The sequence below is a fragment of the Corvus brachyrhynchos genome, unplaced genomic scaffold, assembly GCF_000691975.1.
Source record: "Corvus brachyrhynchos isolate BGI_N302 unplaced genomic scaffold, ASM69197v1 scaffold42, whole genome shotgun sequence".
NCBI classification, from domain to species: domain Eukaryota; kingdom Metazoa; phylum Chordata; class Aves; order Passeriformes; family Corvidae; genus Corvus; species Corvus brachyrhynchos.
The window spans coordinates 1,706,351-1,731,930 of record NW_008237242.1 but is presented as its reverse complement, the minus strand read 5'-3'; the positions used below and the strand labels follow the sequence as shown (position 1 = coordinate 1,731,930).

The following is a 25,580-nucleotide window of genomic DNA, read 5'->3' as shown; positions in this document are numbered from 1 at the left end:
TGAACTGATGCTCAGACTTTAAGAAAACTCTTGGCAGAGTTTCAGTGAAACACTTCCAGGTCAGAGCCTGGAGCTTGTGAACATGTTTGCATGTGATTTGCCAGATTACCCACCCACTTAGAATTCTCGAGTCAAGTGTTAGTCAGATGGGGCTGATAATAATTATCCATCTACTTTATTGTAATTTTCTTTAAAGCATATTACTTCTGTGATTGGGGTGTAACTATTGCCATGTATTTTTGAAGCACGCAATCTAGGCCCAGCAAAACAAAAGAGCCATGCTTTCAGGAAGCCAGTGACCCAAATGTCACACTAGGATGGCAAAACATCAGCTAACTGATTTGGTTTCCTTTCATGCTACAGATGCTCCTGATATTCCCCAAAACCTCAGCTGTGAAACATCCAACTTTCTGATAATAAAATGCACCTGGAAACCAGGCAGGCCCAGTGGACTATATGGAGAACGAAAAACAAAGTACAGTTTGTTTGAAAGGTAAAATTAATCAGCACTAAAAGGAGTAAAAGGGTACAACTGGAATACCTCCATTGCTGCCTGGGACTTACTGCATTATACCTATTTAAATGTGATTGCTTGGAGCCTAAAATACTTTCCAAGAGTTTCTGGGAGCTGTACCTAAACTAAACTTGGAAAACCCTTATGTAGCCCTGCAAAATTCCAATGGGAATTAAGGATGACTTTTCGCAAAGGTTTATACCATTATGAACTCACAATTAGATAAAGGCCTTAGTGTCTCAGGTTGCTGCCAACATGTGGACAAGGCCAATATGAAAAAGGGAGATAGGAGGAGCCAATCACTAATTTTAAATTTTTTTAATATGAAACCTGGGTCAGATTATGTCAGACATTTACGGAACTTCTGCTAAGCAGGACGACAGAAGTTCACTGAGAAACAATTGTAAGGCAGGTCGTAGGGCCTTTCCCAAATGCCACTAGGGAAAATAGCAGTTGGCCTCCATCCATTCTCCTCTCAGCATTAAGAATTAGAGCAAGCAGAGTAAATGTTACCCATAAAACATTGAAAGGGACAAATACTGGTTTCACCCACAGAAAGCAGTCATGTTGTGTCCTACTACATTGTCTTACACCATGTAAAGCCTTGCAAAAGAAGAAATGTTGTTTGGAATAGCACGTGCAAAGTGCAAATCACCTCCTGGTGGTTGTGATTAGAAGTTAGTGAGGAGCTAACAAAATTCCCATGGTGAGGAGGCTCCTGTGTCATTTCAAAGGAGCAGTCAGGGAAAGAAGCCAGGAGAGGCCTGAGTCACACAAAATGATGAGAAATGGAGTCTCATGGTTGCTTTAGAATCATGCTGGAGGCAATGAGGTTTGAGTTGCAGTCAGAGATGTCATCTAGAGTGCCAGTGCTAAAAAAGCCACTGGGTAGGGTGCAAAGAGATGGACAAAACAGAGCAGGTATTCAGAAGAAAGGAGCTTCAGTCACTGCCTATATTCATCTTATAAGGAAGGATGTTGTCCAATCTTGTTTTGCTCAGCCCAAAGCTGTGAGATTAATGTCATGCATTTCAGGATAAATACTCCCATCCTTGTTCTCAGCCCACACTGAACTATTGAAACAGAGAGTGTGGCATGGAGGGAGATCAGAGCTCAGCTAGAACACGATAAAAATGCCCAAGGGAACAAGTTAGTTAAACTTGGGCTGCTTGAATGAGAGGCTTACACAGATTGTAATTAAAGCAAATATATGTACATGCATCCAGATACACAATTTAGATTTTATCCCTAAAGATGCACCACTGTTCTTGTCTGTTATCAGACTGCCTGTCCTACTCTTGGTTAAAAGACAACTGGGACTAGTGCATGTATTCCAGGTAACAAACCTTAGTTCAGATTTGACAGGGCTTTTAGAAAGACAATGCGTGTAGCATCTCACTAGTTCAGAAAGCAATTAAGAAAATTCTTTAAATGTAAGTGTATGCTGATCTGAACAAAGATACTTTAAATCAGAATCTGAGTTGTGACTTGTGAGGTGGTTTTACAGGACCTGCCTGTTTTCCAGGCTTTTGAGAAGTGAGAGAGTGGAAATGTTATGCTAGTGGAAGAGGAGAGTTTCACATGAGAACAGGGCAAGTCATGACTGATGCCACTTTAACCTGCTTTGTGGTGTTAGATATGCCTCTGCAATCAAATCATTCTGTAAGCCATGTGAACTGAACCCATTGTTCTGTACCATGTTTTCGGTCTAGATTTCTGACTGTTGCTAGGAATTAACTTACTCAAAGATTAAGCTTTTCCCTCCTCTCTTTACTTTGTAGAATATCTAGTAAAAATGTTTCATGCGAAGTCAATGAAATGAACAGAGACCGTGTCTGTGGCTTTCCAGTACTGCCTGATCAAAAAACCTATGATTTCATATTAGATGTCTCCAATCCTATTGGGCAAGCACAGTCATCTCTTTTGGTTGATATAACTCAAAGAGGTAAGACTAATGACTTAAAAAGGGAAAAAGAATTAAAATTGGGGTGAACTGTAAATGACCCTGTATTTCAGTGTCTGCTTATAGGACAAAATATCACACAGTTTAACAGCAGCAGGATTTGGTGCATAAAAGAAATAGCTTGAAAAGACAGAAGGTAATATCAGGACTATTGCATGCTGTTGGTAATAGCCGTGGTAATCTGCTGTCATGGTTTGGAGAAAGGAGTAACTTTTCTCTTTAGATCTTCAGTTTAAAAAAGGAAAGGGAGATGACCACCTTTCTAGCATTGCCAACCTTTTCTCCTCCACAACGACAGCTGAGGCTTCAGGGATTCCTATTGGTTGCAGTATTCTGCTGTTCTCCAAAAAACTGAATTTAAGCATGAGGATAGTGCATTTTTTTTGGTCCAAATCCCAGTTCAACTAGCCTGAGATTAGAATTGTCAGAGTAAATTGGCAGAGTTGAGAGAAACATAATTTGTTTCTGTTGATTATAAACTGGGCTGTTTCACACTCAAGTGATATGCTGCTATTTCCTATTTGTTTCCTTTTCTTTCTTTCCCACACTGTCCACTTAATTCCTGAAGCAGACTACGTATTTCCTTAAGGGTAACTGGACCAATTCCAACAGTAGATATTTTTTTCTCTAATAGCAGTGAATATTAGTGCTGAATATTTTTGAAAAATTCTGTGAAGGGAGTTTTGGGGTGGAGTCATTTAGGAATCCTCCTCTATCCTAGTCTGCAGATTTTAAGTCCTGACTTGAAAAGTTCACAGAAGTTGAACAAGTTGAGTAAATTTCATCCACCACTGTGGTCATCTGAAATAGCTGATGTTTCACTTTTTTGATAAAATCAGTAAGAGGGAAAATGTTTTTCTGTGTCTCAACTCTTTATTACATGTTCCAGTATAGCCAGTCTTAAGTAAATCTGTTTCCATGTTTGATAGCTGAGAAGAGAGTCAGGAATGGGACTGCTTGCAGGTGCCTTCCCAGCACCAGTTTTCCCAGTTGCTGATTGAAACACTTATCCTTCTATTCTCTCTGATCTTCTAAATTAAGATTTTTCTGAACTAAAATAAGTGGGTTTTTTTCTTATAACTGAAGGCTTTTTCTTTCCTTTTTAAGTTCATCCAAAAACCCCAGAAAAGTTAACTGTTATTGGAAACAACTCTACAAGCATCCAACTGCGTTGGTTTATAAATGGCAGCTTTGCTGGGATCAGGCTTCTGTGTCAAATTGAAATTATCAGTGGTCACTCTGAGAAAAAACTGGTAAGTGTTGCTTTTAAAAGATCAGCATCCAAAAAATTATATTTTTCACTGAACTAATCACATTTCAAATTCTTTTCTCACTGAGAGATTCATTCTGATGATCTTATTAAATCATCAAGGTAGTAATGAGTAGAAGTTCATTTACTAAAATCAAAAAACTTCCTGCTCATCTCTGTTGTTGCCTATTTTGGGTGATTTTGGTTTGTTGGTTGGTAGGTTGGTTGGCTGGTGGTTTTTTATTTTGAACACTAGAGAAAAGTCAAATTACACACCATGTTATTTGGTACTTGAAAGGGGTGCATAGTGCTTTGTGCTGACCTCTTAGGAAACAGTCCTTGTGCTTTGTCCTTCCTGGTGCAAGCTGTATTAACACACTCTAGTTCCAGGATGCATTGCTGCCCTGCAGACTTCCACAGTGGCTGTTTCAGATCTTGCAGTCTGCAGCTGAATTTCTCCCTTTATTTTTTCCCCTCAGAGAACAGTTCATTTGTTTGCTGTCAGCAGTTGACATGCATGTGGCCGTAATGGGCAGCTGCTAAACGTTTCATATCTCAGTGATGTAGAGACAGGATAGGGAAGAATTCTCCCATGGGATGTATCAGTAGGTAAACTCCAGTGATACATCCTCTGCAGCAGGACAGAAGGTGATATTTCCGGGTGGGGTTCAGATTTTCAGCCATTCACGCTTCCAGCTGCTGCCTGGTGCTCTGCATCACGGACTGGAGCTGCATATTTGCTCTGCAGACTGTCAGAGGAGCTTAGGATACTAATTTAGACACCAGCATCAGATACTGGGTGTAGGTAGTGTGAATATATCCTCTTCTGTATTGCCTGGCTTAGCATGGGGTGACTTGTCCCACTGAGGAAGCCTAATGAGAACTGCATTTCAGCTGGCCTGAGATTTACCCCCAGTTTCTTTGTGTGTACATTTCAAGTAGGCACATAGTGAATTCTTAGGTCTTGATGCACAGAGCCTGAATTTTTAATTTGAGCACATTAACCTCAGAGGCTTCTTTTTGAAATGCTTGTTTGATTTTTAGCAGTATTCTATTACCCTTTGCATTTAGTTGCCAGCTGGGCACAGCTGTTGAGCACAGCCTTGAATAATGTAAATCGAGCCACAGAAATGATGCAGCTAAGACTGAAGATAATCATTATGTACATGCCTCCAAAATAATAGGGTGCATGCTCTGTAAGAGTATTTTTAAAATACTTTCAAAGCACTTAATGAGTATGGAAGCCTTAAGCTTTCTTATTTTCTCTGTAATTACATGTGTCAAGTAATACCAGAGATTAAATACTACAAAAGGAACTCAGATATTTTTGGAGTACGCAGCTCTAAACCTGGGGCATGCACTCGTTTGTGAACCCTGCTGCTGGATCAATCATCTAGGGTAGTGGGAGAGGGTCAGGACTTACGCTTCCGCAGCAGTTTGATTCCCTGTACCTGTATCAAAGCCTGCAGCCGCAGATATTTTGTATGCAGCAAACAGCTTGGCAGAAGCTTTTATTGCTTTATTATATGGTCGCTGGTTGCTTAACAAAAAACTCCAGGAGTTCTCTGTCACAAAAGTAGCTGTGAAATTGTTATGGAGTTTTACATGGCATTTTGAGGATGTTTTCAGAAGCATTTCCATCCATATGAGAGATTGTTGGCTTTTCTAGTATTTTTCAAGTTGTCATTTGGCTTTAGAAATGCACAATTGGTTGCATCTTAAAGTCACTTGGAGCCCAGTTTTTGGCAGCTGTGATGCACATGTGTTATAATTAGATTCAGTAAAAAAATATTCCCAGGCTTAGGGTTTCTTTAAGTAATTGTGAAACAGAAATGCTATGTAGAATCTTGCCACTTTAAGAATAATAAGAGAGACTAGTCCTGTCAAAGGAGCTGTGAACTGAGATCACCTGGATAAGAACTGGGTACCATCTTTTGAAGGAAAAATGAAGGAAGCAGACTGCATGGTAAATATCTTGCTCAGACTGTCTTTAAGATACTTCTGTGCATGTCTGGTAGGACTGTCCCCACAGTCTGATGTCCTTGTGCTCAGTGGAAGTGCAGGTTCTGAATACCAGAGGTGAAATCCTGGCCTCCCCCATGTGAGCAGCTTTGCTGCATATGGGAGAGAGGGGGACTGAATGGGATAGACAGGAAGCAACCACCTGCTGCTTTGTGTAGAGCTCAACCTGTTGAAGGCTCTTCAGTGTTGCATCTCCTTTTCACACTTTATATCATCTCAAAGGTGCTGCCTACTGTCATGCTTCAATTTCTTTCTATACAGGACTTTATTTTGGTGCATCTCTGAAGTTTTTTTCATTGGCTAGGGTGACTGCATAGGAAATATTTTTATTTTTCACTATTTTCTTCATAGGGCTTGACTGTAGCTTTGACGCTGTCAGTATTCTTGGGGGAAAAAAACCCCACGTTGTTAGGTGTTGACTAGCAGCGTAATCAAGGGGGAAAAAATGCATGTATCATGTCTATTTCTGTAAATTTTTAACAGCAAAATGTCTCCATGCCTGGTGGGAAATCCTCAAGTTACACAGCTCAGCTGAATGAGTTGCACCCAAACACCAATTACCAGTTCAGGGTGCGCTGCTCAGCTGCTGACCACTTCTGGAGGTGGAGTGACTGGAGCAGGGGAGTGGACCAGACAACATCAGAAGCCCGTAAGTTCATCTATCTCTTGATGACAAAATGTTGAATTTGTGAAGACATATATTTTAAAATTAGTCATCTAAAAAAACCTAACTTTTTAATAGATGGTAAATTGTCTACTATGCAACTGGAGAAAAAAACTACCACTCTTATTTTTTTTTAGCTCCTTCAAGAGGACCAGATATCTGGCGAGAGAGAAGTCCTTCTGGAGAAAGCCTAAAAGTCTTCTGGAAGGTAGATAGGGGATTTAAAAGAATATGTAATGTAATTGTACAAAAAGCTATTTACTTACACTTTTATAAATTAATGAAGTTTATAGTCAATAAACCAGGCTGCTTTTCTAAACTTCTATAGAACCATACATTGAGACAGTATTTTTCCCCAAATGGGAATGTTATTAAAGTTTTATAATTTAAACATTGCATTGAGAAACATTTCATATGAAGAATTAAATTTTTATACATCTCAGTTGGAAATCAAAAACTTAGAAACTTACATGTCAATTCTCAAAGTCACACTTGAGTAACTTTTTTGCCTTGTACAGTCATCAGACTAGATCAGGAACAGTAAATTTGTATTATCCTATATCTTCTTCTGTATATTGCATTTTGATTTTAATGCACTCTTTGTCTGTTCATAGCCCTTATCCCTTTCTGAAGCCAATGGAAAAATAGTGTCTCATGAAGTGTCCTGCTTCCTGCTAGAGACACTACTGGAGCATAAAGTAGTCACTGAACCCTCAAACAGTACCGAGATAAAACTTGGAAAAAGTGATTGTATAATTAGTGTTGTAGCCAAAAACCATGCAGGCTCATCTCCCCCCTCAAGGATAACAAGCGTGGAACTTCCAAGTGGTGAGTGCTCCCAGTTGAGAGTTAAACACCTTCAGAGCTTGGGGAATACTGGGGAGAGTAAGTTTATTGAAAAATAATGCTTTGTTTGTTTGTGTTAATTTCCCCACACAAATCTGCTGGGCAGGGAAAAAAATGCTGCTTTGCTTTTAGTGTGGTGTCTCACCAATTAATTGTGCTCTTTACATAAAATAAACATGATTGCTTGATGTCTTTGCAGCTGTTTGCACATTTCTGGACACCTCTCAGGAACAAGAAGAATGAGGCTTCAAAAGCGTTGGTCTGGACCCCTGATATTTAGGGAGCTCAGTTTGTTTCTGTGTGTTCTTGTTGAGACACTGAGAAGTGTTACATGCTAAAGAGATTCAGAAGTTTTGGAGGTGTTGTGTGGCTTTTTAAGGCGAGAATTTTCAGTTCAATGCCTGTGAGCTCTGCAGGAGAATATTAATTGGACTTGTTGGTAAAGTGTTGGCATCCTTGTGCTAGGGAGCTAGTATTTGAAAAGGATGTAGGGCTTTAGCTTCCTAATTAAAACACTGCCACTCTTGCTGAGGGTTTTGTCAAGGAAAGTAGCTGAGCCAGATAATGATTTTCTGCTCCTGAGACTGAGCTTGGAGAGTAGATAATACTGTGAAGTGGTTATTGAGAGTCCACACTTCCCTTCACGCCAGAAAGTGTAATCTCACAAAGCACAAACCTTTAGCTCCAGATCTGGCTGATGCTCTGCAGGGAGGACAGATTTACACAGCAAGGCCCCTCTCTGGTTGTTTGCCAGGAGCATTCATGGTTCTGCTTCTCCTTGCCCATGTGGAGAACAGGTGTCACAGTTGCTTGTGTGGCAGCTCAGGTTCTGATAAGACATGGCCATCTCTCATAGGAAGAAATGTGTTTTGGCTGAGATCCACAGTGAGATGAAAAAACAAGTTTGTTACTATGTGAAGGAAAACCATTGTACATAATGTTTATTGTGCTTCTACAAAACAAAGATTCCCAGAATGGGTCAGGTTGGAAGGGTGCACAGTGAGTTTTCTGATCCAACCTCCCCACTCAAAGAGGGTCATCCCAGAGCACACAGCGGAGGATTGTGTCCAGATAGTGCTTGGGTATCTCCACTTAGGGCGACTCCACAGCCTCTCTAAGCCCGTTCCAGTGCTTGGTCACAGCACAGTAAAGAAGTTCTTCCTCATGTTCAGGTGGAACTTCCTGTGCATCACTTACTGCCCATTGCCTCTTGTTGTATTGCCCAGCACCACTGAGCAGAGCCTGGTCCCTCCTCTGACCCCTCCTTGCAGACACTGACAGACATTGAGGAGGTCCCCTCTCAGTCACCTCTTCTTCAGACTCAGCCTTTCCTCATAAGAGAGATGCTCCAGTCCCATAAGCATCTTTGTTGCCCTCCCCTGGACCCACTCTAGGAGCTCCATGTCTCCCTTGTTCTGAGGAGCTCAGAATTGGGCATAGCACCAATGGTAATGCCTTGTAGTATATTCTTAGTCTGCCCATTGGAGGGAAAAGTAATTGTATGGGACAGTTGATTTGAAATGCTTTTACAGCTCTCCTTCAGCAGAGAAAGAATGAGGCTCTGGAAGTCAAAGAAGTCTCTGTAATAGGTTTGTGATGTGGGATAGCTGATGGCAGCTAGAGCTTTGCATTCATTTATAGCTTTCTCTCAGATGTCTGAGGTTCCCTTTGGTGTTACCCAACTTGTACTCTTAAATATTTGCTCCTGAGTTGGTATAGGAATTGAGTCACTGACTGGAGTCATAGAAGATGATTCATTCAAAGAACTGGATGACATTTTTGCCCAGACATCTTTTCTGGCTGCTTCCTGTGTGCAGTCTGTAAGTGCTTTTAATGTCCATAAGAAAGCAGAGGATCTGAAGCTGGAGATCTGCTGAGGTTTTCTGAAAACTGAAAACACAAACAAAGGATACTGTGTCATAATTAATTTGTCACTGTCTCTGAAAAGTGCTCTGTAGAGAGTTGGGGCATATAATCTGTCTGATCCAGGCTTCCTTACCACAGTAGTGCTCTAGTGCTAGTAGTTATTTGTTCTTCTAGTCTAGGTGGCGACTATAAATACACCAAAATGAGCAGTACTGCCCATGGTGAATTTCTAGTCATCTAGCGCAGGAAATAAGATGGAGTGTGGTGTATTTAAGTATTTTTTAGACAGTATGTGCTTACTGTCAGTAAAAGCTCTTTTCTGTAAATAGGAAAATTAAGGTCTGCTAATTAGAAATATGGTCTTTTCTGGCATCATAGAAATGTAGTTTCACTGGATGCATAGTAGTTTTTCTGGGGAAAGTATCAAAACCATTGTGGAGTTGGTTTGCTTTTTTTATTCAGTTGTCTTTTTCTTGCCATGAGCAAGCTACAAAAGGATTGTACACTTAACTGTATGTTAAGATTATTTAGAAATAGACAGTCCTTCGACATTCACAGCACATCTGTGAGAGTAAAGTTTTCATAGCACTAATTCTTAAAAACAGTCCTTGCCCTTCAGCCTTCCATAGTTTATGGCTTTAATAAAATGAAATAATAGACTCAATGGGGAGCATAAATGAGAACACTGAAAAAGGAAAACTGAAACCCTGAGATTGTTTTTGCAGATCTGTCATGGGGCCACTGCTTTTGTGGTGGCCTTTGGAAACCATCCCTTAGCTCTGCGGGGTCCCATCTGATGGACAGCCATGGAGGGCAGCTGCAGGAATCGGAAGCTGTTCCCAGATCCAATCACTTCAAGGGCAGCCAAACATTTGATAATCAGAAACAAGGAAAACAGACTAAAGGCAGAGATTTTTTTTTTCCTTCTTTCTTGTATAATTTACCCTTGGTAGACTGAAGCCTCCATAAAGTTCACCAGGGACATGATTATTGCTGTTGATTCTTCATGAAAAATGGTTGTCTGTGGTTGGGCGAGTGACAGCAAGCTGCCAAATTGGTGTCAATTCATATTTGAACCTGACATCTGCTGTAAATCCTTACCTTGAAAAAGTGCTTTTTAAGCCAGTCCTGAGCTGCTGCATTTCTCGTCATCATACTTAAGGCTGGCTGAGGGATTTGCTGCAGGCTGTGTCTGAGTCTGAGCACTCCAGAAAGCTCAGCTGAGTGCACTGCTTCGAATTTCACAGTTCACGCTCACCTCTCATTCTTAGAAATGACAGCTGTTTATAAAGCCATTGTGCTCTGTCTGGAAGGCTTTCTTTCATCTTGGGCTATAGATAAGTGTCTGGTCTTTGATGGATTTTTGTGTCATCTTTGTTGCAGACAATGTCACAACAGATCAGGCCGTGGCAATGGGAAATGGAATTAATATTTCTTGGGATTCTTACCCAGACATGACCTGTGGCTACACAGTAAAATGGTGTCGTTCATCTGGGTCTGAACCATGTATTGTGGACTGGCAGAAATTTCCTTCAAATACAACAAATGCAGTGATAAAATCTGGTAAGTCAAAAATAATTTCTTGTGACTTTCTGGTTGAGACCCTGAGCAGCAAGTGGAGTAAGAGCAGCGCAAAGCTATAGGTTGCAGATTGATTGCTGTGTACTTGTGTAAATAAATGAAATTCTTCTTGGTACTGTGTTTATTTTAATTTCTTACACAGTCTTGCCAAATCCAAGTATCATCTTGACTTAACTTCTATCATCCTGTGTTTATTAACTGTTTTGAAATAACCTCTTCTAGCTGTACCCCACAATTTCCTAACTCAGCCTAATGCGTAATGTTTAATCTAGAGTTTGGGGTTTTATTTGGATTCTAAGCATAAACAGTGCTGCTCAGGATGGGAGAAGACTAATCCGTTGTTTTTACATCAGGCAGATACTTTTAAGTGTGACCTCCATGTGTTGGCTTGCTGTCAGCTATTGAAATTTCCTGGAACAGGGCACATTCCAGGTCTCTAGATGCTGGTGGGCAGATCAGGGAAATGAAACTCAGCTGTGGTGGGACTAGTAGCAGCAGAAGAGAAAAGAGAGAACCCAGTAAAGATTTAGGATTTTTTTCTCTGCTGTCTATGAGGCTATATATTTGCTTTTTAGAAGAATTTAGTATTAAAGTCTCCATTCACGAAAACAACTTGGAGCTGTGTACATAGGAAAGTTGAGGGGGAGTGGGACCTGGGAGGGTGGGGGCAATATGTTTTTCTGTCTGTAATTACAATGCTGTGTCCATGTTGTTTTCGTTTGTGCTAGCTAGAGATTGCTTTTTTCAAGCAGACAATACTGTGTCTGTCCAATGATGCACTGCTTTACTCCTGAGCTCTTCCCTGGGATGGTTCTTGCAGAATATGACTCTTGTGTGCGTTATCCAGCTGCTAGGGCTGGCTCAAGCTGGGAAATCCACCTCTGCTCTTAGTCTTTCTAGGAGAATCTCTCAGGCTGGACTTGAACTCTTGCAAAACCCATTTGACTTCTGTATAGTTTCACAGGGGCATCTTGTTTAGAAAAAGTCTTGAAAGTAGTGTACAGCCCTGACTTGAGAAAATCCTAGAAAGCGGTATTTACACATTATAGGATCAAACCCCTATGTTTCCATCAAAGACTTGAGAAGCATAAATTTGATGACTATCTCTGTTTTGTAAAGTCAGTTCAGGACTGAAGTTCATTGCTAAGTTGCTTCACTGTAACTTTTGAGAGTTTTCTGCATATCTTTTTTGCTCCAGTAAGCCTGGTTATTTCAAAATACATCTGTATTTCTGAGGAGGCAGGATCTACATGGCTGCTGTGGGAGGAAAGGAAGGGGATTATTTCTGGTAACTTCAGTTTGTGTTTTCCCCATGTAAAGGGCAATTTATGCAATTTGAGTAGCTTGTTTTGAATCCTTTTTGTTTAGTACTAAACTTTCTCTGGAAGCTAGATTTGGTTACTGCTTCTAAACCACATCTGATGGCACAACTTTTGTAGGAATTAGAAGTAGGGATGGTATTTATACGATTATACTTTGAAATTTTTTAATACATATTTATATGTCTGCATCACGTGAAATCTAAAAGTGTCATTCTTCAGAAGTGAAATGTTGTTACCGCAATTTTCTCTTGCAGCTCTGTTCAAACCTGGCGTGAGATACAACTTTTCACTGTATGGCTGCAAATCCACTGGATATCAGTTGTTGAAAAACATAACTGGGTATATGAAAGAGCTGCGTAAGTGCACTTTTATCACTCAGGATCTCTGCAAAGTGAACTTAGTCTGTGTCTATTTTTAGTTCAGTGTTGGCAGAAGAAGACTGAGACCAGAATCCCAATGCAGTACTACTGACTTCTGTTTGTTCTCAGTCTATAACTGTGATACATTTCTCCAGCCACTTCCAGTTCCAAGCATATGCAATAACCCTGTATTCTCCAGCTTGTGTGATGGCACAGAGTGTCACGGCAATTTACAGCTGTAACTTGAACCACATGGCTGTGGTCCCTTCTACAGGACAGAAGGCAACTTTTTTGATTCATCAAATCAAAGTAAACTTCCAAGCACATTTGGTACAGCTCAGCAAATAAAAAAGTATCCATGATATTTCTGTTTGAAAGCACTTCTTAAATCTCAACTAGATTGTAGAGCACAAACCACCTTGAGAATTGCACTTGTATTCTGTCCCACACCAGCCCTGTCTGGGTAACTGGGGTTTGACCCAGTGCTGAGCTTTGCTGGCCTGAATATGCATTAGTGTCTGAATGCTTTCTGTTCCCAGGTGTCTGAACATGACTTTACTCTTTAACACCACAGCTGTATTGTATTGTATTGTAACTACAGCACCCATTTCACTTTGAAGTTCAATGTGTTTTCTGCTAAAATAGTTTGCTTGGAAAACTGAGCTGCTGACATAATCTGAGTCCTTGGAAATGATGTTGTTTATTTCATCGCTAAGGTTGAAGGTGAGGTTAAGGCAATTTTACCAGAAACTCAATTTTCAGCCATTTGAATATCTGAACAGTTTATCTGAACAGAATTCTGAACAGTTTCCCAGAAGAGTTTTTCATATGTGTTATGAACAGATCAGACAGAAGCTTTCAAGATACAAAGACTTTGAGGGACTAAAAATGCATTGAATGTGCAGAAGAAACTTATGAGGAACTGAGAAATGCACAAGAGCATAGATTTATCCTAAAACTTCAGATTTGTCTTTGGACAGATAATCATCAGGAGAAAAATGGATGCATTCTTAAACATGAATTCAGCCCTGCTGGATCAAAGCCAAATGTCAGACTTAGTCCTGGTGCACATGACCTTAAGCATTATCTGCTCTAGCACTTTCAGTAGGCTTCAGGTATTGGAAAAAGGACTTGTAAAAACTGCTAAGAGTAGTTCTTTTAAGCTGAGATAGAATTCCATGGTAGGAATGTAGAGTTTGTTTAGTTTTAAGACAAGCTATGAAGTCACAGAGTTAAAGCCTTTAAAAGCTAATTTGTATCCTCTGAATGTTTATACAATCTTTTGGGGTTTGTTGCAGGAAGAAGGATATTTACACGTATGGGTCTGTAAGAAGGCTGACCAAAGAGAAATTTTTCTTTTAGCACCCCTTAGCAGATAATACTGCAGTAATTAATAAGTCCAACATAGCTGTATTTTTGTAGTATCTCCTGCTAAATCTTTCACATATACTTTACAGTGAGGAGTCCTGAGGAAAAGGTTGGAAAATGCTAGTCCCAAAACAAAAGTGATGAAATACCTACATGGTTTCGGCATTTAATGATAAGGTAATTTCTTACTAGGTTCTTCCTTCATAATTCTCCCTACAGCTCCAAAAACTGCACCAAATTTTATTGTTGAAGAAACTTCTTCAGATTCTATATTGGTAAAATGGGAAGACATTCCTGTTGAAGAATGCCGATTTATGGGAAGACATTCCTGTTGAAGAATGCCAAGGCTTTTTAAAAGGATATCTTCTTTCCTTTGCAAAAGGTGAAAAAGATGCTTTAAAGCCCAGACTTTCAGAATCAGGTAAATTAATTGTATAGATTGCAACTTCCTTACTTACATATTTCTTTTTTGTTTTTTAATAGTTTAATTTCACTTTAATAAAAAAGAGTCTTTAATAATAATTCAGTTGCATTACTCACTGTTATAATTGGCCCCTGATATGTGACAAAGGCATTTAAAGTAATCAGCTCCTTGTGTGGTTAGAGCGCAGTTGTTTTTTAATATAAAGCAAAAGTTGGAGAAAACGTTGTCTCACTGGGGCCATAAAGTAATGCAGTGACTAAGTGGCAATGTGTCATGCTGTCGCCTGCTCAGATAGCCTGGGCAGATGAGGCAGGGAGGTTACATGGCTATATTTAATAGGGTATATTCTTCCAGTGCCTGTCCTGTCAGGAGTGAAGGCTGATGCACATTCATAAGAGGATGAGCAGGGGGGTAAGGAAATGAAGTCAATCTGCAGCAGCAGCACCACACTCCTGTGCTGTTCGGTGCTGTGTAAGCAAGCAGCATTGCTAGGGTTCTTTATTTCAGTTTTCCTTTCATGGACTGTTCTTCAGGTTTCATATGCTCACTTCATGAAAGTTTTGCAAAAGCTGAGGTTGTCTTTTTGATTCCTTTCTTACAAAGTTATGCTTTTCTTACTGCTTCCAAACAAACAGGGAATCCAGAACTTAAAGTTAACAATATCACTGACTTAACAAAGAAGTCTATGAAAATACTTGATCTTCAAGGCAAAACAAGTTACCAGCTGGAACTACAAGCCTACACAGCTGGTGGGTTGAGCCCTCCAAACAGCCTCTATGTGGTGACAAAGGAGGACTGTAAGTTGATTTTCCCTGTTCCCTGTCTTTAGCACAGGGGCTGTACAATATGTATAAAGCTGAGCTTATTTTGTTGGTTTGTGGGCTTTTTTCTCGTCCTGTAGGTAGTTTGGGCCTACAGTCTAATTTTTTCCTTTATTTAGCTGGTTATTTATAAATACAAAAACTGGTACATTTCAGAGTGAGGGAAAGATCCTTTCCTATTACAGCTACTTTGTAGTTCATGGTAATGTATGCAGAAAAATAACTTCTAACCTACTACTAAATATAGTGGAGTCTGAGCTTAGTTTTCTCAAACAGCCAGTTGTTTTTGTCAGGGTTCCCATAATGAATATCTGCTAACACATGGTGGGAAGAAGGACATTGTGGAAATATTTATCAGTTTCAGAATTGTAAACAGAGGTCTCTCTACTTTGAATTCAGTTTTATTGATCCCCTGACAGAAGCAAACACAGACAACTACAAAAAAAAAAAGATATTGACTTTGGGGAATGAGAGAAAAAAGTATTTCCTGTGAAGTACTAAACACTGGGATGCAACTAAAATACATGAAAAATCAAACTTGAGGCATTTAATATCAATGGAAGAAGGCACTGGGGATGTATTGGAGCTAAAACGCAGGGGTTGGAAGCATTGTAAAACATATAAAAGACAATGATGTTTGTGCAATGAGTTGTTGGCCTAGAAGAGTCATTACCAGAAACTTGGCCAGCTCAGGTAGCGTGAAAGTGCAATTCCAGAGCTTAGTGAGAATAGAATCACAGTAGCAACAAGTTTTGAGCTGCACATGAAACCTTCTGCAATTAAGCAGTCAGAGAGAAATATCTGCTGATTCCTGTAGTTATCACTGAATCTGTTTATGGATGAACTTTGCCCATCCAGCAAAGGGGAAGGGTAATGGTGTAGGTCACTGTTTGCAGTCCACTGCACTAGGTGAGTGTAATGGGATGGCCTTTAATTGGTGGGAATGTTAGAAAAGGCATAAAATTTGCTGGTAACATTGGATATATATTTACTGTCTTTTCTTTTTTTTTATCCCCCAGCTGTAGGATTAATCATTGCAATTCTCATCCCCGTGGCAGTGGTGGTGCTGCTTGGAGTGTTAGCCAGCATCTTCTGCTACCGAAAGAGGGAATGGTAAATGCCTGCCTCAGGTTTTCATCTTTTCCTGGAAGTTTTTGCTTTAGTGCTAGGGTTTTCCATTATTTTAATTACTCCTTTGTTTCTCTAACTACCCAAAGATGTTAGTGGGCTTTGTGTAAAGGTGGGTGGCAAAAACACATTGTAGAAGGTGAGGGAGAAACTGAGTTGGAGAGAGGCCAGAGGGAGGAATGCAAAAAGTTTTTGCAGGAGCCTGTCTCCCAGTGAGCACCATTTATAAATAGTTCCCAAGTGGAAATAAGCTGGTGACAAACTGTAATTTGTGTGCCCTCTACAAACAAAGGTAGACATACCATCTTCAACTTTTAGTAAATGTGGAGTATTAAATTCCCCACTTAAAAAAAAAAAAGGTTGCTGTTTTTTCCTTTATACTCAGTGAAACTTCAACACACTGAATCTTTGCACCAGATGTCTTCAGTATTCTGAATTAAAGGGAGATGTCCTGACTCCTTTTGTGTATTCACAATCTGTTTCAGGCCTAGCTATCTTTATAATAGTTTATTCTTTCATCTTTAAAGGATTAAAGAAACATTTTATCCAGAAATCCCGAATCCTGAGAACAGTAAGGCACTGCAGTTTCAGAGGAACATCTGTGAGGTAACCCTTTTTTTAAATCTAGTATTTTAAGCTTCTGAAAGATAAAACAAGTTAAAGAATTCTTTTGCAAACTTACTCTTGACTCATTTGTTCCAATTGTAGAAAAAACTCTGTGGAAGGGGGAAACAAGCCAATTTACTGAGTAACTCCTGTCAGGTGCTATCTAGAGCTTTGTTGTTAATGCAGTTACTTGCAATGTTTGATCTAGGAAAGGACTGCTTTGTCAAAGTGTTAGAAGCAGAAAGTATGGAGGTGTGTATATGCTACATGAGCCAGAAAATTATTAACACTTTCTTTTTTTTTTATGTATTGGTATTAATGGCTGTGGGATGAGTAATTTGGGCAAGTTGTTGCTTTCAGATTTTCCAGATCTTTTAGCTTAGTGTCTCCCCCTTCTCCTTTTTCTCATTTCAGGGGAATAAGACACTTAAAACACTGGAAATGAACCCATGCACCCCCAACAGTGTTGAAGTGGTGGAAACACAGTCTACAGCTCCAAAGATTGAAGACACAGAGATGATGTCCCCAGCAGCAGAGACCACTGTGCCTGAAGATGGCTCTGACTCAGAAATGGAGAACCATGTTGTTGTGTCCTACTGCCCCCCTATCATTGAAGAGGAGATCTCAAATCCCCCTATGGATGGACCTGGGGGGTCATCTCAGGTGGTTTACATTGACATCCAGTCAATGTATCAGCCTCAAATTAAACCAGAGGAGGAGCCAGATATAGACTTACTGACTACAGCAGGCTATAAGCCACAAATGCAGCTGTCTATCAGTGCTCTGAAAATGGAGGGTCGTTCACCTGTGCAGGAAGAATTGGATAAAACCACAGGTTACAGACCTCAAGCAAACACAAGCACCTGGAACATGGGCACTCCAGACTCTCCTGGATCAGTTGAAAGCAACAATGAAAATGCATCTTTTGGGAGCCCATGTTCAATTAATTCCCGACAGTTTCTCCTTCCCCCAAAAGATGATGAAGACTCTCCTAAACCCATTAACACAGGGTGGTCCTTCACACACTTTTTTCAGAACAAACCAAATGATTAACAGTGAGTCCTCACTGAATGTGAACTTGCCTTCTGAATAAGCTTTTATTCCTGATGTTGTAAAGAAAGGAAGAAGAAAAGTGCAAAAGGCATGAATTATTCTTGGAGACAGTCAGCAGAAGTTCTAGTGAGCTGAATGTTACCGTGTTTAAGATAGTCGAAGTGTTAATATTCCATTGTAATAGAGGCCGAGAGGCCAAAATTATAGCAATTTAGTTATTACTCTAGTAAAATATACTGGATGTAAGGGGTACTGAAGTTAAAGCCCCTGATAATTATAGTCAAAGAACTCTGCCTACCTTCACATAGTGCTCCAAGATTAACATGGTCTCATGCAATTTATAACTTGGAAAGGTTGCTTTGCTTTGTTGTAGCTGTTCTCAACTGTGCAGACTCAAATGATGCAGCACCAACAGGTTTCCTTACTGAAGGCTTAATTTATCACAAACCTCAGCCTAGGACACGGAAACAATATGGTTGGAAACTGTTGAGATCTTTTACCTAGTTATAAACTAAGAACAAATGAGAATGCTATTTTTTTTCTTCTCCTGTATGGAAGGTTATTGTCACTGTTTAACACTTACAAAGCAATGGCCATTCAAATCTGTTGCTTTTTAACTAGACACTAATTTCTGTACCTACTGTACAATGTTTATTAAATGTTTGACTCAGGGGTACAAACTTGGGGGAAAAAAGTGTAACACTGACTTAAACCTCAACAAGAACTGCATAAAGTTTAAAATTTCCTTTTTTTAAAAAAAGCTTAGAATGCTCTATATTTTTTCTATCCTTTGGTTAAGGATTTAATCTTTCCTAATGTATTGCACTAATGCATTTTGTATTTCATAGCTTCTGGTCTGGATCTCCTGCTTCGAAGTGGTACAGTAGTCCATTCATCCTCAGAGTTCAGCAGTCTTTGCACTATGCAGTAATGTAAGCCACGGGGAAATCTCTGTCCACTCACCTTAGCTCCCATTAGAAGCAGTTTGGCACATGAAATTGGAGGTAGTAGGACTAGCTCCTTGATAAAAAATTGCTCTTCGGATGGTCTTTATTGTATTAACTTTGTATTACCTGCTGCCTGGCTGATCTTAGGTGTCAACAGGACCTTCTGCACAAATCCTGCCTGGGAGTACAAGGTAGGATTTCTCTAGTGGCAGAGAGAAACCCAGAGAGGTTTTAGTGCCGCTAATTCTACCTCTCCTTTACCAGATATGTGATGCAAAGAAAGCTTAAATTATGTTCATTTGTGTGCTTAAAGGAGTGTTTAGAACAATCATCTTTTAAAATGCTTGTTTTCACATGTGCCTCTCTAGACAGCTGTAACTGTAACACTTTATTGTGTAAATTTCAGGCTGTGGCATACATGAATTTCACTAGCTCACAGGAGAAACTTTCAAGAAACTTACCTGTTTCTTGCTGTAAAACACAGTGGTGAGGCATCAGACCTTGGAAGAGCTTGATCAAAGAGGGTCTCCATAAAGTCCTAGCCAAATCTATTTTTTCTTTTAGCTCTCTGTCTCCTTAGTTACTTTGTGTTTTGGTTTGGTTCTGTTTTTTTTTAATAAATAAGACATGGGAATGGTTTTATAAACAAAACAGATACAGAAACTGAATTAGCTAGGCTGCTAATTGAAAACGTGTGAGAGGAGATCAGGAGGATGACTATCATGACAGAGATTTGGTCTCCAAACCACATGATCTGGCCATCAAAATAAAACCAAGCATTAGGTTAAACCTAATCATAGCAATGCATTCTGCAGTTTCAGAGGCTGGCATGTCTCTGCCATCTCCATAGAATGAAAGTGTAGAGGTGTTTCAAAACTGACAAAAAGGCAAAACACTAAATAGTTACCATAACCAGTAACAACTGCCTGTGTGTGCCTCCTGGAAGAGTGAACTGTGAAGAAGTAAAAAACAGACCAGTCTGCAGGCCTGGCAGAGTGCAAGGTGTCTCTGAAAGAACAGAAAGTGCACATTGGATTCAGCTATTGAGCCTTGGAAATAGCTAAGCTATGAGTGAAAAGACAGTCAGTGCAAAGAGCTGACGTCCATTTGTGACCAGGAATCAGCACAAGGGGAGTGTCATAGCCTATTACTCCGAACATTAAACCAACACATGGAAGGAAGCAGTTATGCCCTTTTTGATTGATTGCTGGGAGGAGGCTAAATCCTAATAGTAATAACTGTTTTTCATAATTCTTTTTTAGAGTATTTCTTTTCACTAGTGTAGATTTGGCTTAATGTGTCTATCTCCTAAGATGATTGTTAGTTTGTGCTGCTATATGCTTTTAATTGAAAGCGGATGATGTCATGGACAGTGTGTATGGGTAGTGGTTTGGGGTTTTTTTATAGAGCAGTTTCTCAATGCAGAGGAGCAATCAGTATTGTATGGTGATTCAAATGAAAAAAAACCACCCCTCTGTAGTGGAACAGCTGACCATGAAGAATAACTGTGCTTTTCATATGGCTGTGTATTTCTAGAAGCAAAATCAAACTGTAGTTTGAGAGTACTAGCAATTTTTAATTTGGAGACTGGAAATCAGGGCAGCTGCAGAGAATGAACAGAGCTCACAGGGAGCAGTTCAGGACCATTCACAGTGTTCACATGGTGAATCAGTTACACACAAGCATCACATACTCAGGTTTCCCAGTGTGCTGCTCTTCCTACTCAGTAAAGACAACAACATTTTAAATTGCTTCATTTCTTAGGGATTAGGTAAGGAAAAGCTCCACAAATGCATGGTCTGCCTCGATGTTTATGCTATAAACTCCCTCTTACCAAATTATTCATCTCTTATTTTTCTTTTTTTTTTTTTTAACTTTTGACTATACATTTTTTTTGCCTAGTGTTCTGACTTCCAGGATGCAGGGCAGAAAGGTCCTGTTAACAGCAATGGCTTCAGTAACAGGAGAGTGGGGCAGATGTGGGAGAGACACAGGCTTGTGCAGTATCTGTAGCATCATTGTTGCTTAATGCTGATGAGCCAGTAAGCAGTTGTCAATCCAGCACTTGAAAGTTCAGCTGCTTCACCTCTGTGGTTTCCTCTGAGCCTATCCAGTGCTGCCTTTCAAATGCCTATCTCAGACTTCAGCAGTGAATTCAGATGTGTAGGAAGAGGTGGTGTGCTAATGTTGTGATCAGGTGAAGCCACCCCTCGATGCATGGAGCAGTAGAGATGAATGACAAGGACTGTCAGGGAACAGACTTACTTTCTGAGCCCAGGTACCATGTTAAACCAGTGAAGCATCTTTAGGAATGTCTTTAAACCAAATACTCTTTCAAAGCATGGTGCTTTTAGCCTCTAAATCCTTTGATAACAATTGTAAGCTTCAGAGGGGATCAGGCTCCTTGTACTAGTGCCTTCTAGCTTCCTGATGAGCCTCTTCGGACAAATTTTTTTTGAAAATTATCTTAGGAATCTTAAAGTTTAAACTGCATTTCCTTACCATCATTTTGTGAAATATCTTATCCTTTATTGAACATTTATTTTGCTTTAGTTCTTTTGGCTTTTTACTTTGGTTTGTAGAAGAGTTGAAAGTGAAGCTTTTAAAAAACTAAATTAAAAAAAGAACAAAACAAAAACCAAAACTCAGCAACTTCCAGAAGGGATATGACCAGAAGGGATTGTGTCCAAATTACTATTATGCCTAACTCAGTGCTTCAGACCTCCAGGATCAATGTTCAGAGAGGCAGGGTATTAATGCCAAGCAGTTGCTTTCTGAAGAAAGTCATTGGTTCTGCTGCTTTTTGTTTTTGAGCCATGCCTGTCATATGTGACAATTTAAGTTTTGTAATGGGTTTTTGTACTGATCACTGTATGCATGGAACATTAGTCACATTTGATGTATCACTGTGCACTCTCCTATTTGACACATTCATTGTTTTTGTTTTTCTGGCATGCACAGAGATCTGGGATCTCGGGTTTGTGTGTTAGATTTTTGGTAGATCTGCATTTGATATACCTCACAGAACTACTAGTTAATATATCAACAAAACAGTAAGCTAATATTACAGGCAGGCAGTGAATTACCTCCCCTGCTAAGCAGTGGCTGTATAGGCAGACCAAGAACCTGATAACTGAGATTTGCTGTGGTAGCTTCTTTATTATCTCTAGTTGCTGCTTTCATGGGTAAACCATTTCCAAAGGGAACCAGTATCTGTGTTGTCTGTCATGGCTCAATTGGCAGATGCGCTGTGTTTCTTCATCTTCAGGTGGGGGACCAGAACTTTGCCGTGCCAGGAACGTGGCAGCAGCACACTCTGTTGACCTCCAGCTTTAGGCTGCTCTAAAGAGGCATTTTCAAGCCACCTTTTTCGTTGCTGTTGATAGGTTCAGCTGGGTAAAGCTTAGAGCTGTGGTGTTTTCTGTGACCATGTCCTCCAGGACACTCAGTTGAACATAAATAGCAGCAAAAATGTAAGCAACTGGGTGCATTGGAGAGAGAAGGTGTTCAGACATCACTGAAAAGGCAACGATCAATTGCGTGCTCTATTTTAAAATAAATATTGCTTTGTAAATACAATACTTGTATCCCTGCAAGTAGATAAAAAAATAGTAAAATAATTTGAAATATATAAGAACAATGTAACATTTAGAGAATGAGATTGCTAACAGGGCTCTGTGTACCATAAACCTATGAAGAGCTTCCCATGTAAATAGCATCTTCTGTTCTGCCACAGACTTTGATGAAGGCTTCGGTGTAAATGACATTTAATATTTATAACACCAAGTTCTAACTCTTTATGCACACATGTGCTTACATCATCATGTGCCTAGGTGCATATGGCAGAGGAAGTCGGCTTGCAATCGCTGAAGTGATTTTTTTGGAGCCCTGTGTGTGAATATATACCTTCTGAGACAGTTTTGTCTAGAGGAAGCAGCTGCCATCTGTGCTCCTCCCAACACACTTCACACCACTTGTGGTGCTGTGCATTTAATGGTGCTCTGCATGGCTGATGCTCAGAGATGCTGTTTCGCAGTTTGCAAAATTTGATGGTTTTTTTCCTTGCCTTTTCCTTAGCCAGCCTGGAAACACAGTCCCAGACCCCAGATGCTAGATAAGGATTCAGAAATGTTAGTGTTTAATTTCCTTATGTTTAAGACTGTCCTAAATATCTCATTAGGAGCTGGAAAACAGTTTCTTCAACCACAATTTTCTTTCCCCTCCCCCATTTATATAACTCTGGATTTTCCCCAGTGTTTTTAAGATAGCCAGTGTTTGTTTCCTTTTTGCATGTTATACAAACAAACCTCAGATGATATTGGCAGGCTTTCTGTAACTTTACAAGTTGTCCCAGGGTGCGTGACAATACTTCTCCCTCACAAAACATCTATTAATTCCTTCTGCTTTTACAACTAAAAAAAATGCCTCCAGAGGTATTTTGCATTTTGGAGGGCAGGGGCTCAGCTTCCCCATGCGGGTGAGCTGGTCTAATGACAGGGTGTTTCATGAGAGGATGGCGTTAATCCCTCTCCAGTCTCACCCTCTTCTTGCAACAGCACTGCTCAGGTGACTTTGTGGTGCAGCAGAGCAGATGAAATCCTTGTTTTTTAATATGATACCTAACAAAATCTCTAGGACAGTCCCAAATCTGCACTTTGACTGAAAGCAAGCTTCAGTGGAGGTGTATGCACAGCTTCCGCTGGAAGGCTCAATACCTTTGCAACTCGTTTGGTCTCATATTGTGCAAAAGGTAGTGAGTAAAACTAACCCAGAGACAAAGCAAGAAATGAAGTGTTCTCATTTTCATTACTTGGATTAAGAAAAATTAAAAAATAAATAGCTTGAGAAGGGCAAAATAAAATAGAAAGGTCACTCTCTTTAGTAGTAATACAATTTAAAAAGAATCCTTGAACATCATTTTGTCAATGTTTTCTTAATGTGGTTCAAGAATGGCTTTGGATGAACATTTTATGTTTCATAGCATGTCAAAAGTTTGTAAAGCTGGGGATAACAAAAAGAGAAGACAACTGAAACAACTCATGTCTGAAATCCTACTTGAAGGTAACACTAATTTGAACTTTGAGCCTGTTGTGGTGCACAAAACATCAGAACTGGTGTAATCATACAGGTCACCTGAAAAAAACACACAACATTGTACTATAATGCTGTAACGTTAAAACATATACTGTGAACAGGTTCAATGTTTTTTTAGCTCTTTTTATACCGTATTTTTTACAGCATAAATAATTTGCTTAGAGATGTTTTTTATGTTCTGTTTTTATGAAAATTTTAATGGACTTTTGTTTAATACTAGTGAAAATATTGTTTGCCAATTTCAAATAGTCATCTATAGAAGTTAATTCTGAAAACAAATCAATAGACTGAGCTGAAAAAAATAGTCTTCATAACACACTAAATCTAATAAGTCATTCAACACATTTTTGTTGCTGAATGATACTGAAATCTTCCAGCTTCCATGTCTGCTATTGAAAAATTACTTCTTTCACAATTTTAGCAAAATCATCACATGGCACTTTAATGAAGCTGTAGCATGTCAAGTAAAATACTGTTTCAACAAAGTGTATCAATATAAAAATTTATCAGCTAAGCAGTTAAACAAATGCATGCTTAAAAAAGGAAGCATGGGATCATGTTGGGGATATAATATTTCAGTGTGGCAGTTGACATTTAAGACTAACCTAACACTAAGATACAACTCTGCATATATTTTAAACCTAGTTTGCTTGCTTGTTGTAACTCCTGTTGTATTGCTTGGGTGTCTAAAAGTAAGCATGTGTTTAACAATTTTGCCATAGTATTGCCATGAAATTTAATAAATATATTTTCTTACACTCTTATATGTCTTCATATTCTTTGCTTTCCTATTTATTTTTTAAGAGTTAAATTTTGATCATGCCTCAGTACAAACAGAGTTATTTGAATTTTGTGCCAGAGTAAATAACCACAGGATCTAGCAAGAACAGCCTTGGCTTCCTGATAGTCAGAGTGGGTAGTAACAGATACTCCCCAAGTGGCTTCTCCTCAGCACAGCAGACCCTAGCACATCCAAGGCCCCCTGAAGCCCTCCTGTTGTGATGCAGTGATAGGAAGAAGTCCTGGTCACTTACCTGTGTCCTCCTCAGCTTGTGGCTCTAACACAGCTAGGGGCTGATAGGTGATCCCCCTGCATTCCTGGGCTGAGGTGTGCAAACATCAGTCACTGGAGACTCTCCAGTAGTCCACGTGGTGGACGTGTCTGCATGGTGGACATCCCTGTGCCAGGATGAAAGGTGTAGCGGCAGGATGAAGGGGCACAGGCTGTGCACTGTGGGGTTGGTTTGAGTGGCATAGGACACTTTCTCAGCATGTTTTAGTGGAACAGAGATGACCAGCTAATACAGTGGTTGTAACGTGGGCCTTAAGTTTGAGGTCATTTATGTCTTGTCATTGTGTCCTAGTGACAGCCAAGGACTTTTGTGGCTCATCTAACCCACAGCACCTTCGTTTGGGAATGGCACCTGAACTTAGCAATGTGTGAAATGACAGGTGCCACATCACAGCATGTCACATGAAACCATCATGGCATGGTGGCACTGTGCTCTCTCCATCTCTTTGGAGGTGTTCTTGGAAATCAGAGTCAATTCCTTGCCTCACAATTCCTTGCCTGCAGATCTGTAAAGCTTGGTGTGACAGCACCTAGGCAGGATGTGGGAGCTCCTCTGAGCACTGGGGAGGTGTGGGATTAAGGACTTTTAGCCAGACTGAAGAGTACTGCTCTGAAAAGATTGAAACACTTAGAGCTGTGGAAATGAGGAAAGGCTTCAAGTGTTCCAAAAGTGAAACCCAC

General features: G+C 39.9%; 1 protein-coding gene across 1 annotated transcript in view; it reads left to right on the top strand.

Moving 5' to 3' along the window:
- The window catches only part of LIFR (leukemia inhibitory factor receptor alpha), a 51,094-nt gene extending 26,503 nt beyond the window's left edge, over nt 1–24,591 (top strand). The window contains exons 8-21 of the mRNA XM_017730237.1: nt 364–493; nt 2,296–2,459; nt 3,585–3,730; nt 6,232–6,397; nt 6,550–6,620; nt 7,027–7,240; nt 10,508–10,687; nt 12,282–12,383; nt 13,974–14,064; nt 14,099–14,175; nt 14,814–14,975; nt 16,019–16,112; nt 16,655–16,733; nt 17,148–24,591. Of these exons, the coding sequence (XP_017585726.1) occupies nt 364–493; nt 2,296–2,459; nt 3,585–3,730; nt 6,232–6,397; nt 6,550–6,620; nt 7,027–7,240; nt 10,508–10,687; nt 12,282–12,383; nt 13,974–14,064; nt 14,099–14,175; nt 14,814–14,975; nt 16,019–16,112; nt 16,655–16,733; nt 17,148–17,786 (2,315 nt within the window). The 3' untranslated portion in view covers nt 17,787–24,591. The remainder of the gene's footprint in view (nt 1–363; nt 494–2,295; nt 2,460–3,584; nt 3,731–6,231; nt 6,398–6,549; nt 6,621–7,026; nt 7,241–10,507; nt 10,688–12,281; nt 12,384–13,973; nt 14,065–14,098; nt 14,176–14,813; nt 14,976–16,018; nt 16,113–16,654; nt 16,734–17,147) is intronic.
- Nucleotides 24,592–25,580: the final 989 nt, after the last annotated feature.